Genomic DNA, 15,389 nt, shown 5'->3' on the forward strand with positions numbered 1-15,389 from the left:
GCGCAACTTGTATCACATGTAGACACGTATATACATTACATCATACAAATAGAAAAAATGCAAAGAAATAACTACAAAGCAAATGCCCAAAGCATCACCTTATTTACAAAATTTGGTACTCTTTACCTAGAACGGCGCCCATCGCGGGCATCGCATGCCATTATAATGGCATGCGATGCGACCTATGCGATGCCTGCGATTTTACATAGAAATGCATGTTAAAATGTAAATTGTGTCGGTCGCATCGCATGCGATCGACGCGATTACCGCAGGGAACAATGTTAAATGGCCCAATTGACCCGATTTTACATAGGGAACAATGTTAAATGGCCCACAGACCCCAAATAGCCACCCTGAAGTGTGAAATGGCCCCCCCAATTGTTAACGCCACCCCACGATCAATGTCAACCCGAAGCGTGGCGAGCGCAGCGAGCCCGCGAGGGGGCGGCGGTACGCGTCCTCCAACCTTTTCAAACCCCCACTATCCACGTCGGCGTGGAGTCGAGAACAGAAAGTGTGGCGAGCGCAGCGAGCCCGAAGCGTGGCGAGCGTAGCGAGACCCGCGAGGGGATGCAGATACATGTGAAGCCCGCGAGGGGACGCGGATACCTGTGAAGGTATCCGCGTCCGCTCGCCATGCTTCGGGCTCGGTGGCTCGCTGCGCTCGCCACACTTTCTATTCTCAACTCCACGCCGACTTGGATAGCGGGGGTATGAAAAGGTCGGAGGACGCGTACCGCCGCCCCTCGCGGGCTCGCCACGCTTCGGGTTGACGTTGATCGTGGGGTGGCGTTAACAATTGGGGGGGCTATTTCACACTTCAGGGTGGCTATTTGGGGTCTGTGGGCCATTTAACATTGTTCCCTATGTAAAATCGGGTCAATTGGGCCATTTAACATTGTTCCCTATGTAAAATCGCGGTAATCGCGTCGGTCGCATCGCATGTGATTTTTTGGCCGCATGCGATGCGACCGACGCGATTTTTTAGCTTGCGTGCCTAAGATCAAAATCGTGGGCACCGTTCTAGGTAAAGAGCACCCAAAATTTCTGTATCCAGATGGCTGACAGGTAAGGCCATATGTCAACATCTTTAGAAGGTTGACATAACATCATCCTATCTGGCTTTGCTGATTGTGGACTGCTTAATTGGAAACATTTAACAGTAATGCTGCCCCATACATATGTGAGATATCACATGCAATCATTCGATTTCGGCCACATCTGGCCGATAAATCGAATGATCGCATGCATTTTTAAACTGACAATCAACACGATGCGCAGGCATGCCATCGAATTTCCCATCAATAGATATTATGAGCTGCACATAATATCTATCGACTTGCATGAGCAATCGCATATGGTTTTTAACCGCATGCGATTCCTCGAATGCAATCAGTGGCGAGTTCGGGGAGCGGGATGCGGAACGGAACGCTGGTGGGGAGCCGGTACCTTAATGCTGGGGAGGCATGGTGGCTGTGTAGCGGGGACCAGAGTGGTGGAGCTTTCAGGCGACGGGACTTGGCCGCGGCAGCAGCAGAGACTTTGAAACACTGGACGGCCCTCTCATTGGCTGAGGCCGCTAAAAGAGAGCTCTCTCAGCCAATCAGAAGGCCGTCCAGTGTTTCAAAGTCTCTGCTGCTGCTAAGTCCCGCCGCCCGAAAGCTCCACTGCTATGGTTCCCAGCTCCGGTCCCGCCTAGACAGCCCCACACCACCCCTCTTCAAGCAGCCGATGTCCATCGCAGGATGACATGTGACCTCGGGTGCTGCACTGGGCACCACTTGATACGATCAGATGCGATGGGACATCGCATTGCGATATTGCATCACATCTGATCGCATAAATGTATGGGCAGCATAACATAGATTTTTCAGTTACAAACGTAGTTACAAAATTGCTTCATAAGGCATTAAGGGGGAAATATTTCTCTAAGGTATACTGCTTAGAGGAGGACTATGATGTGGTACCATATATAAAACAGCAATCAAATAAGTCTGTCCATGAAAATAGAAGGGAACCACTGAGATGCCCAAATGAATAGTAAACTATGAAAAATTTTCAGAACTGGGAAAATTAACTACTCACCCTGATTGGCCAATTACTCTCAAGGTAGGTGCTGTGTACCTAGAAGTAAAACAGAAGAGGTTAAATATGGTGACACTACAGTGACTGATAAAGCAACACAACTAAAGAGAACATTGGTTTCTCAGTGTTAGGATAGTGAAAACATATGTAAAATACTGAATATAGCTATAATATTTTAATTTATAGGTTTATTTAGAGCCTTCCATACTAGTATTATAATAGATATATTTAGATACTATTACAGTAATGTTTGGTAAAATTCCTATTATTTCATATGCATTGTAAATACCATAAGTAGTATAATAGTATAGTATAAGAAATGTATGTAAAATTAAAGTCCCCATAGGCTCTGAGAGTCAACCCTGTTTACTTATTCATAGTGGAATGATTTCCCTGCAGACTGGTGACAGAGTGAAGACGTGTGACATTTATCATTTATACCATGCTGCCGTCATTTGAGAGCGGTGGAGATGATGCATGCAACCTGTTGGACACGTTCTCACTATCACTATCCAGGAATTGTAGTTATTAGCTGCAAGCCAAAAGCAATCATACAGATAGCTTTAGAGTGAAGCTCCACACCACACGTATTAGCACGCTGCCTGTCAATGCATTAGATTTCATTCAAAATGGAAAGCTACAGTATCTTGTAACTTACAACAAAAGTGTATTGTATGTCACATACACTATGGGCCTTATTTTGGTTGAATCGCAAGGCTGATAAATTGCAGCATTGCGAGTCCAGATGCCGCCCTGCGAATGGATGTTTTATATTAACATCCATTCGCAGATTGTGGGGGAGCACCCACAGCATTCAATGGTCGCCAACCATTGAATGATGTGGAAGGCACACGTACATCTAAGGTTACTCTGAGGTAACCTTAGATGTGCGTGGGCATTCGGAAGGAAGTAGGCGGGCAGCTGTCAACTGCTGCCCCTGGCGCCCATGTCACTGGGCGATTTCCATGGGAACGCACAGTGTTTTCATTGTAGCACCCATGAAACGCTTGGCGTGACTATCTGTCACCGCCCCACACTCACAATGTTGAAATGCGGCTGCGCATGTGCCAAACATCGGTCCCGGTGCGAAAAGACTATAATAACCCCTATAAATGTTCAATAGTATAATGTTTTGCTTTGGGGCTAAAGACTTTTTAAAAATGAAGTCCTTTCTTTATATGAATCAGTTCATTATGTACCAGAGATAGCAATCAACAGCTCCTAATGAAAACTGGGTTTGAAGGGTCTGGGTCAGGTGTTGCGTTGGCACGTATAAGATGTGATTTCTGATGAAAACTGTAGCATAGAAAATCAGTGTACAGTCCATGCCGACATATCTATATCGCAAGATACGTATAGGTTGGCATGGGCAGCAGTAAGCTGGGTTTACATTAGGAGTACATCAAATGCCTACATGAGATCTGTATTTCCCTCTATGTTTATACATAGCCACTTCTATCAGCTGGATAAAAGGAGTTCATCATCAATAAGGCACCAACAAAGGATATGGCAGTTTGCAGCAAGGCAGTATCAATCATCTCCACGCACATGGCTGTGGGATACTCACACAAAAATGCATACAAGCATATAGCCATATCTCGGGAAAACAACTTGTGTATTATACCCTACAAAAACTGGGTGTAAATTTTTTTTTTAACCCTACACATACACTTGGGACAAACTTTATAAAAGGTTGATCCCTTACACAGTAGCGAACTGAAGATCATAAGCAGACAGTCATTTGCTGTCCAAAAGTAAAGCTCCATTGTAAGCTGTGGAGCTCGTTTTATACTCTGAAATCACATGATGTTATGCCACATACATAACAGCTAAACAAACAGATTGATGCCACACAAACAGGTTACATAATAAAACAAATACACAATATCTGATTTAAACAGAGTTGCATATTGGGCCTTGCTCAGACTTGATCGCTCATCTTCAAATGTGCCGATAATTGCATGTTTAAATCGGACAGTGAATTGTGAAAATATTGCTGTCCGGTAATCCTGTCACACATCCATATGCAATTCACTCACCATTGAATGATTTTTTCAGTCTGTGCAAATGTAAGTCTGACCCTTCTAAAACTCTGCGAGAGAAACAAGCTGACACACACACACACACACTCCATTAAACCGTATGGCCATGCCTACTTTTATTGAACATTCCCTGAATACGGCAGGTTGCCACCCCCCAAATGCAGACTTTGGCAATCAAAATGCGAGATCATCGCAATTAGATATTTTCACGATTTCTGTTGCTATTTTGATTTGATGATCCATACACTTGCACAGACATTGGATAAGCGAACAGATCGCAGATTCGCACATTAGCGATCAACTCTATATCAGACTCATATTCTGTTTGTTGGAGTGTGACAAATACTCTGTTTACTTATTTATCAATAAATTATGTTCTGCAGAATAAATCTTATTTACCAATTGTGTTCTAAGAAACAACTTTATTACAGCAGCCTATTACCATATGCAGTGTATAAATGAAGATATATGAACTTTTAAGGACTTATCTGGAGTGGATGGATGTGTAGCTGCATCTCTGTGGTCTGGAATTGTATGTGGTTGTAGGGGAAAAGATGTGGATCCCAACCTATGTCCTCAAGTACCCCTAACAGTTCACATTTTCCAAGTCACCCAAGCAGTGTATCACCAACTGTCGCATTTTAAAAATCCACAGGTGACCTGGAAATCGTGAACTGTTGGAGGTACTAGAGGACAGGGGCTAGGAACCACAGCTATACAGTGCTCACAGAAGATGCTCTGCAAATGAGGTTCAAATCTTTTCTCAGTGCTGCAAAGGCTGCACATAGCAGACATGAAGCACCCTCAGTAGCCAGGACATCCACCAGTTTCCACGATATGCAACCCAGAATAAAAAGGAAGGTAAGCACATGCATTCAATGGCACAAAAGGTTTAATAATAATAATAATAATAATAATAATACCTGACTTGAGCTAGCAATAGAAGAAAATCAGGAAAAAGAACAAGCACTTATATATACAGCCCTCAGGGGGCAGGTGGAAAGCTACCTGCTCTGTACCTATCTAGCATGGTGGTGCTTAAACCACTGTAACTTATCATGGATATGCAACGACCTTCATGAAAATTTCCATGTATGGTATAACTTAAACAATCGCTAGCAAGCACAAGGAAAAAAAAAAAAAAACACCAACAAGAATCCTAGTGGTATCAACATTTGGCATCACTAGAGATTTCCCTCAACACTGTCATAACACTGTGTCCTCCATAATGTTTTTAAAGGTCAAGATGAGAGGTTAGTAAATGATGGGGTTAAAGAAGAGTGTCACTGTAGCATACCATGTTCCTACTGCACAAAGAAAGGAGTTTGGTGTGGTAATATTACCATACTACAACTGATAATATGGATCAGATTATGCCTGCCCAGTCATATTGTATGAGGATTCTAAAATGGGGGGTTGTGCAACCTCCACCCCGATTATATCTTGGAAAGGGGGAAAATGCATGGCTGGTAAGTGCAGCATATGAGCGGTAGTAGGTGTCTCACAGCTAGTATTTTCGGACATAAAAAGAACAACATCGAGCACTATCACTTTACAACAAGCTGAGTAGGTACCAACTCTTAATAAAAGAACTATCTTCCAGACCAACCTGCTTTGTTGGTTTCATTTATCAATGAATTTGGTAAACTTTACCACATGAGATAAATTGAAAAAACAGAGATCTTTTAATAGCTTCACTATATGCCCCCATACATTAGGGTGACGTCTCCCCTTGGAGAAGTCATTAGGGAAGGCAGCAGGATCCCATGCGATATATTGCACACAGTCTTTTTGCATGCGATTCAGCCAAGCCTGCCCAGCTCAGAAACAATCCGAGAGATTGCTTCTGCAGACGGGGTGACTCGGAGGGTCTGGCGAGATGTACACGGGACCATGCCTCCCATCTGACCTGCTGTAAGTCACCTGCAATTTGGGCTCTTTTCCTGCTATTGATTGCTGCAATCATAGGAAAACAGCCCAAATTACAGGTAAATTGCACAGAGTATGGAGGCCTTAAAGGAGCCCATACATCTGCGAGCTCCATCCTCCATCCACCGTTCCTCCAACCAGATGTGCCAGTTCAAAGACATTAAGCTGCAAAAAAATCCCCGCAGGGATCAGGGAATTGGAGTTTTTATGGCTGTTCAAATCCCCCAACGAGATGGTCAGGGGACCGGGGGACTCTCTGGATATACTGCAGGTGTATAAACCCCATAAGACTTTTGTTTAAATAAAAAAAGTAAATACCTGCACAATGTGCCAGTGTCTGTGTCCAAGTAAAGAGCTTAAGCCCTGAGAATCTACACTTCCTACAGGGAACGGACTTCTGTCAGGCAAAGACTCGGGGTGTAAGGATGGACTTCTAACATGTTGTGTCTGAGTTGCATCCCCACAGTTCAAGTACAAGCGATCTTCTCCTTGAAGCAATACTTGTTCTTGGTTGCTCTGTAAAAGAATACAGTGAAATTTAAAGAGAACTGAACATTAAGGCTTTAAATGCAATTCAAAGTTACAAAACCACATGAAATGATTGTGGTTGTTCAAATGTTCAAAATGGGAAGGAACGCAACATTATTGTTCTTCTCTAACAAAGGAACCAGTAAGCTTTTTGTTATAATTATTTGAATTGATTTGTATGGCACAACAGTGCTCTGCATTGGGGGAAGCAGACATATATTCCCTTTAAAACAAAAGTGCAGGGGGATATGTTGTGGACTATTTTTGTCAGAACACAAATGTAAACATTTAAAATGTCAAACTAAAACCGTTATATTTCTAATCATTAAAAAAAGTACATTTGCTTAAAAGCTAAAGTGTTCGACAACTTACTTTACGCCACAGTCACAAATAAATCAGCATGATGCCGGCTAATCTTATTTGCCAACTGTAAATTCAGCAGCCTAATTTTAGAGGAACAAAAATGATAAAAGCACTGACCATGCAGGGGTTCACAGTAAGGGCACTCTTAATGAACTGAAATTGGAGTATTCCAGATTGCTTAGGAACAGCTTTGTCACTTGATGCTTGTCCACTGGAGTCTGCAGCAATAGCCCACAAGTGGTAGCCTTCTGGTCCCCAGCACTGCATTAAACAGACAAATCCACACATAAACCTATGAATTAGAGCCAACATCCGCGCATCACCTGAATATTATGTAAAGGTGAATTTTTGGGGTATATATGGGTTAAGCCGACCACTTGGCAAATACAATAAAAGGCTAACGCTGCTCCTCACTTCTATGGGTGAAATTCAAATGTTGTGTACATCTGAGACCACTAGATGGAGCTCAACAGAGAAAATCAAGTGTTGCTCTGTTCAAGTGTGCACAGCTGCTAGTGCTCACATTGGAGAAGATGTATTAAGCCTGGTGAAGAGATGCAGTTGGGATAAAGAAGGAGCTAATGGAACAACCAATAAGCTATGTTTGAAAAATGACAGTTAGGAGATGATTGGCTGGTGCGTTATTACCGTCCAATTTATCTCTTCACCAGGCTTAAATACATCTGCCCCTTTACCTTTCTGTTGTTATGGCATTTTGGGCGGGCTCGTAACTAGTACTCTACATACCATCCTATTTCTACAAAAGTAAATAAAAAATGAATTGTATTGGTTTAGCCTTATTATGCTAGCCTTGTGCCAGTGGAGTAATTACATTTTTTTCTAATATAAACAAAACGTAGTTATCTGGGTGATTGATTTCATAAGCATATTACAATAATATTAAACATAGGATAATGCATTTTACATAAGACCATTAAAAGTATATAATAATAATCAAAACAGTTCCTTAATGCATAAGAGTCACATAAATAATTAGGAATAGGTTCTAGATGGACTCTAGAATAGATTTAAAAACTTATACCACTTTAAGGCACTTGGCGCAAAATTAAATACATTCCACTGGCTTTGGAGAGGTAGAAACAAGTCAGCTTTAATTAATATAACATAAAAAGGAACATGTTTTATGTGACACTTGTGTTAATTAACGGTTTTCATTACTACAGGTTGAGTATCCCGTATCCGAATATCCATGCGAGGGGATTCATGGGTGTCCATGTTCTTACAAATAGAAAGTGACCCCCCCCCCCCCAAAAGGCAAAAACTATGTTGACTTTTATCTGTCTACCTTTTACTTACCATTGAGCTAATTCTCAAAGTCTCTTTTTTGGTACCATCTGCTCTGTAACTGAAAAGACAAAGATTGAACTAAAGAAGAAATATACAAGCAAATAAATCCAAATAGCCTTCATTTAAGACAAAGGTCACATAAGCTTTTGTTTTAAATAAAATTAAAATTGTATAAAAAGTTGTCTAAATCAATACTAAACACAGACCTAAAACGTACACGTGTTTGCATTATTGTCACTTTCTAGTCCCTTTAAATGTAATTTATGGAACATCTGACGGCTGGAAACATTTTATACGGCTAAATTATTTTCACTGTGCCTCCAAGCAACAAAACTATTTACATTTTAACATCACAGTTGATTTATTTAATCATAATAAGTAGAAGAAAGGAAAATAGACATTTGTGGAAAATTGGAATTATTCAAATTAAGAGCTTTCAAAACTACAAGGAATGAAAAAAAAAAAAAAAAAGTAATTCAAGCATAACAAGAGGGATGTAAAATCCAGCGGATTAGAATTTCTGTATCTGCTAAATTACAAGCATTATACATTTCCACATGAGAACACTCTTTTCAGTGAATGGGTCCCTGTCAGAACAATAGGAGATAAACACAGGTATGACAATGCAGGCAGAAGCAGCATGTGATTACTTACGCAAAGTCTCCCCCAAGAGTACAAATCAGATGTGCCCCAAATACACTCCACAGGGAAAGTCCACCACATTCCCAAGTCACCATGACAACACTGTAATCCGGTGACCACCTTAGCAGCTTCACTGATCCAGTCTTGTTCCAGATATCTAATGCAGATGAACCAGACATATTGCTTACATTATGAAAAATAAAATCCATTTTACCTTTTGAGTGCCAACATCTGTGAGAGATGTGAAAATATATGCTTAAAATACCAGTGTCTGTAACATTTGTTATATTAATTCAAATAAAAAAAAAATTGTGTAAAAAAAGAAAACCGTGTCATCCTTCACTGTGGCCAAGGAGAGAGGAAAGGACAGGGTGATTGGAGGGAGTCAGGAGGGTGGCAATGTGCCTCTATGCCTGGCAGCTGCTGGAAGATAGTCTTTCAGCATTCGCCAATGGGTATAACAGACTTACTCGCATCAGATGTAACTATGATCTTATGGGAACAAGCCAGGCAAGGGTTAAATGATGAATAATATAAATTCAAATAGTTTATGGATTCAAAATGAAAAAAAAAATGAAAAAGAAGTTTAAACTTGCGAAACCAATACTTATTTCCTGATGCATTGTGTAATAGTAAGTTCTTACCTGGATACTGTTTGGGAGTAAGTTCCAATTTATGAGAAAGCTGCATAGCACCAGTCGCGTTATCTATTGTATATACATGCACAGATCCACTGCAATAGGGGGAAGATGAGAAAAGTACATTCTCGTTAATTGACCAGGTCAGGTTTCTAATTGTGAAACAGTTCATTGGCAAATATTTCCGCTACTAAAACGTGAATATAACATCTAATTGGCCATCTCCTGGCCTGGTATCAAGTGGTAATGAACTGCTAATAAACCACTTTCTGGGGCCATTCACCCTTTGAGGTCCGCATCACAAAAAAAGCAAAAGAAAAAAAAAATCTTTGCATTTTTTATTCACTGAGGATAATATTAACAACATCCAACAACAATCAACAACAATCAATAGTTCAAAATGAGACCCCACAGTTTTTGAGATATAGGCCTCTGCCAAACAGTTGAGAAATCGGTTATAATAAACTTTCTTTGGTGCGGACCTCAAAGGGTTAAAACCAAAAGTTGTGGTTTCATATATTTCAGGGCTGCGGAGCCAGTACGCCAAACCTTTGGCTTAGATTCCCTACTTTACTGCTGTATGAATGACTCCTTCGTGAATGACAAATACTGTATATGAATTCTGTCTAGACCATTTCAATCTTAGTTTAATTAAATCTGTGAAATGCATGACTAAGGTTCAACTAGTTGTTCAGGTCATGAGAAAGTAGCTGCATACCTGTAACGTATGAAAGCAGGATGCAGTATAATGTATGACAGACTCACAAAGTAACTGATCATCATTGCAGTGTGCTAGGTCAATGGTTCCCAACCCTGGTCCTCAATCACCCCCAACAGTACACATTTTCCAGGTCACCCAGCAAGTGCACAGATTATTCAGACACATTTTAAAAGATCCACAGGTGGAGCCAATTATTTCACTTGTGATTCTGTGTAGAGACCTGGAAAACGTGCACTGTTGGGGGTACTTGAGGGCCAGGGTTGGGAACCACTGTGTTAGGTGATGGCAGCATGGGGTAATAGCTGTCTATTTGTAAGTGAAAAGGTGAAAGCTACACCATGGGGTAAATACAGGGTGTTTTACTCAGGAGGCAGTGTGCCACCACCCACCACAATATACAAGTTATTATAACCAATGTATGAGTTAAACAGTTACTAAAGCAGTTCGTACCACTTGTACACATTAAACGAGGGAAATACTTTTTGCTAGCCATGTTTTATGTATTTCAAAGCTTTTTATTTAATTGTAGGTTCAAGTGTAATTATTTGAAGTACTTCTTACTATACCGGTCATTGGGTATTGCACTATATAATACACAATGCTGAATCCTCGCCTCAATGTTCCCAAGAATCAGTCTGGGAAAGTGTCACTTCACTATGCACATATTATTTGCAGAACAGAGAACAGAAACTGCAGTGCTGTATTTTTTGTCAGCACCACTTCCTCTAGCTTCTCAAGATTATGATGAGACTCAAATTCAGAGACGCATGAGAATGAACTAGGGAAGAATGGACTGCAAAATGGGGAATGAGGAATGAGCAGCTTTGATACAACCAATAATATTAAAAGTTTTTATTTAAAGCATAAGTCTGTACATTCTTTTAGATAGACCACAGTCATGATATACTGGAAATAATCAGTGGCTAAGCAATACCATTACAGACCAGGCAGTGGCTTTGGGGCTGGGGGCTATTCATCTGCTAAAATGTCCCCCTAAAAATGTCTGCAGCTTGGGAGGCAACACATGCTAGAGGTCCACCTAGATTGGTAGCGCCTGTCAAGGAAGGTAGATGCTAGATCCTAGTGTGCTTAAAGACCTCTGATGACCAAACACGCATTGCCAGGGGGCAGAACAAGCTTAGTTGTACAGCATTGTCACTATCCACATCACCATCCATTGCCTTTAGTAAACAGGAAGCTTGGTGAGGGAAGAGAGCCGGCGAGGGTACATTTGGGCTCCCATGTTCAGACCTCACTCCTCCCCCTGATATGCCTTGTCGTGAAAATTTCTAGTTAGGCCACTGACTTTAATGTTCACCCAACACCTTCAGAAATGGTCTTGGGGCAAACACTATCCTTAAACTTTTCTTTGTTGTTTTGTTCGTGTCCTTTAGGTTTTTGTTTTGTTTTAAATGCTGTACTTGTTTGTCTAAGAACATGGCCACAAACTGAATTATTTCTCTAGAATGAAATCAAAGTCGCTTATGTAATGCTTAAGCATAGATTTTTGGCCCTCCCGAAAAAAAATTTGTAGGCGTGACAATATCTAACTTACTTAGCACATCCAAACGCCATCAATCTGTATTTATTGTTTACAGCCACGCATGTTCCATCAGCAACATCTTGAGCCCAAACCCCATGGATCTGCTGAAACAATTGTTATACACAAAAACATAGTTAGCCATTTGAAAATTTGTATTAATAGTTTGCAGCAAGCAGACATTAGAATTCAACAAAAGACATTGAAGCTTCAATAACCACAAAAAAGCAGGCAGGGGAGCTTATGAAAGTATCTATTGTTCCAGCTGCTGCAGTAACACCACACGGTTGTTCTTGCAGTACAAGAAAGCAATAGCGAATAGCAATAGGCATTCATTATTTAGATCAGTGTAGGCCACAACCCTGCTACAAATTCACAATTGTTACTGGTATACTGTATGTATTATAAAACATAAATATGCAAAAACGGTACTTGTGTAGTTTCACAGCGCCAGAATTATTTATCTAAAATAAAGTAACTTAACTCCATGCCAACATGAATAGTTCATACCCCACTATCCATGTTGGCATGGAGTTGATTTCAGATAGCGTGGCGAGCAACCAAGCCCGCAGCGTGGGCGAGCGAATCGAGCCACGCAAGGGGACTCAGACGCACGGCGCCATGAAACTACACAAGTACCGCAAAAACTATTGTATAACAAACAATGGTTTGGGACATTACATGAATGGAGCAAATTAACCACTACTATGTCAAGTGACAGGACTGTGACCACATCGTGCAAAGGAAGAGAACCTCACATGCAGGTAACATACAGTATATAGCCAACAAGGCCTTTCCAGAATGTAAAATTGTACCACGAAATATGTACGCTTTGTGGTGAAAAAGTGATCATATCTATAACCAACAACATTATAGTTGTCACTAGAATACGCTGGCTTATCTTGCCACTTGGTTCTTACATCGGCTGTGAGGTGACTTGATACAGGAGTGATGAAACCAACACGGCCATCATTGAACACTACAGCAAAACCATCAAGAGTGACACAGTACTCCATGTCCCGGATATGCACATCTCCAAAGTCCAGGCATGAACGTGCTGAAAAAGAGCACAATGACAGGAGTTATAGCCAGTGCACTAATCAGAGCCTGCATGATTGTCCTATTTTTTTCATATATTTCAACATGCAAATGACTGAAGATCTTTTGAAAGAGATTAAGCTGGGTACGCATATATCCCTGTTTTCTTGCGACCGTTCATTGATGTGACGGACCATCCACAAACACCTGCCGATACGCGCGTACACACCTGTACAATTTTACTTGCGACGTCCGATGTACTCCCGTCCAAACAGTCGCAAGAAAAAAGGTTGTACCACCATAAACCCTCTCTAAATTTGGGCTATATATATATATATATATATATATACACACAAAATTATCATAATGGTCTGGGTTAAGGGCATACCAAAACAAAGAGGCGTGGGTACAGAAACTAAACAAAAGTGACTTCATCTTTTATATCAGTACTGGCTGTGCAGAGAACAGCAGTCTATAAAGACAGGGTACGTGTCTACAGTCAGCAGGCAGAGTGACTATGGACAGATACGGCAAACTGCTATAAAGATGGGGTGCATGTATATTATGATTATTTCTTTAAATATACATGGGGAGAGGTGAACGCTTCTTGTGCTGTAGCAGAGATCATGCAGCTACAGAACGCCCACATGGGCGTTCCAGCTTTGGCCATATAATCGCAAGAACGGCCAGCATATCGACCAAATGTGCATACACACTGCACTTTTGTTCCAATATGGGCCCGTCCTGACAGATGAATATTAAACACTGAACCTTCGACCGACTGAGTATGGACAGACAAGACCGTTTTTGGCCGTTTATCGGTCATACAGAGGGAGGGGGGACAGCGTACACACCTATATAATCGAACGGCGGTTCGTCCCAGAACGGAAGAATGGCCCAACGATTGTATATATGTGTACCCAGCTTTAGGCTTGAGCTTTAATAAAGGCCTAGTGTAAATAAAGCACCAACTCCTTTTATTTTGATACCAACGTACAGTGTTTTGTCATTATGCACAAACAAATGTTGACCTTTCAACATCCCTTAACTGTATAGTAGTCATGTCATCCTCCTGGTGCTGACTCACAGCTACAGACAGTGGGCCAAATGTCAGAGAAAGCCAATAAGGCTCAAAATATACAGTACAAAGATGCCCCATTACAACAAAATGAACTTGCTTGGTATAGACCAGTGAGGTTTAAAAATAAATCTGTGCAAGTTTAGGATACAAAAGCAAAAAAAAATGCAATCACAAATCACATTCCAATCAATGGCAATTAAGATCATTAAGGTATCCCGTATCCGTACATCCCGTATCAGAATTATTCCAAAAACCGTGTTTTTTTGGAATAATTCATATTTTTAAGTTTTTTTCCCCTAACCCTTTTTTTATACATACCAAGTCCCCCGGCATCCACGGCAGGCCTTCAGCATTCTCTCCGGCATCTCCAGCGGTCCCAGGAGTGCATTGCGCCTGGGAACTCGCGCAATGCACTCCTGGGACTGCTGGAGACGGTGTTGAAAGCCTGCTGTGGAAGCCGGGGGACAACCTGGATGCCGAGGGACCATCGGGGCACCACCTGGGGACAGGTAATTATGCCTAAAAAAAATGTATTCCTAAAACCGGAAAAATCCCTTATCCGGAATGCTCGTGCTCCCGAGCATTTCGGATAAGGGATACTCAACCTGTATAACTTAACTTTTATTAATTCTATTTTAAGTGAAATGAGTAAACAGATCTAGCAGTAAACAAGTTGTATACAGGCTAAGGACCCTATGTATTAATAATTACAGCGCCACCCAGATTAGCAAGAACATGTATGATATTGCCAAAACATAGAGGGGGGGTGGCTCTACCAGACCTGGATAGATATAGGGAAGAGTGTGCCCTAACCCAAATGCAGGAATGGTTCAAAGAACCCTCCACGTGTATCTGGGCAAAAATAGAACAAGACACTTGTGGAGGACCTTCCCTAAAAACCTCATATGGGTCCCACAAGCGATGAGACCAAGTAGGGCACATATGTTACCCACGGTTATAGATATGCTAAAAGTCTGTGACAAAACTAAATCAAAGATCCCCGCACTAACTATTCCAACACTAAGTATATCACTAGAAAGCCTTAAAGCTATGATTCCAAACTTGAATATTTTAAACTGGACAGCAGTGGGCTTGAGGGAATTGGGAGATATAATCGAGGGAGGAAGGCTTATACCATTTAAAGACTTAATTACCCAATACGATCTGCCTAAGTCAGAATTTTTTCAATATATGCAAATACAGAATTGGATACGTAAAGCGAAAGGTGAGTTTGATCGATTAGACTATCCACCAATCGAACTTACGACCCAACTGAATAAATTGGGAAAAAGGAGAGGTATCTCAAAATGGTATAAGCTCCTGATCGAAGCATCCCAAATCTCTAGAACAGCCCAACAAAAATGGGTAAGAGATATGAATATCTACCTATACGATAAACAATGGGAAATAATATATACTACAGCCTTTAACATGTCTAAATGCATGAACCATACAGAAATGCAGGTCAAACTAC

At 41.2% G+C, this 15,389-nt stretch overlaps 1 protein-coding gene across 3 annotated transcripts in view; it reads right to left on the reverse strand.

Moving 5' to 3' along the window:
- The window catches only part of RIC1 (RIC1 partner of RAB6A GEF complex), a 105,197-nt gene that overhangs the window by 27,587 nt on the left and 62,221 nt on the right, over positions 1-15,389 (reverse strand). For 2 of the 3 annotated variants that reach the window (XM_083185999.1, XM_083185997.1), the window contains exons 6-13: positions 12,717-12,853; positions 11,812-11,903; positions 9,542-9,630; positions 8,910-9,054; positions 8,265-8,313; positions 7,065-7,208; positions 6,375-6,572; positions 2,086-2,124 (exon numbers count right to left, since the gene is read on the reverse strand). In XM_083185999.1, coding sequence (XP_083042125.1) covers positions 2,086-2,124; positions 6,375-6,572; positions 7,065-7,208; positions 8,265-8,313; positions 8,910-9,054; positions 9,542-9,630; positions 11,812-11,903; positions 12,717-12,853 — 893 coding nt within the window. The remainder of the gene's footprint in view (positions 1-2,085; positions 2,125-6,374; positions 6,573-7,064; positions 7,209-8,264; positions 8,314-8,909; positions 9,055-9,541; positions 9,631-11,811; positions 11,904-12,716; positions 12,854-15,389) is intronic. The other variant, XM_083186000.1, reaches the window with a different exon arrangement.

This window comes from Crinia signifera, chromosome 1 (assembly GCF_055691185.1).
Source record: "Crinia signifera chromosome 1, ASM5569118v1, whole genome shotgun sequence".
Classification (NCBI taxonomy): domain Eukaryota; kingdom Metazoa; phylum Chordata; class Amphibia; order Anura; family Myobatrachidae; genus Crinia; species Crinia signifera.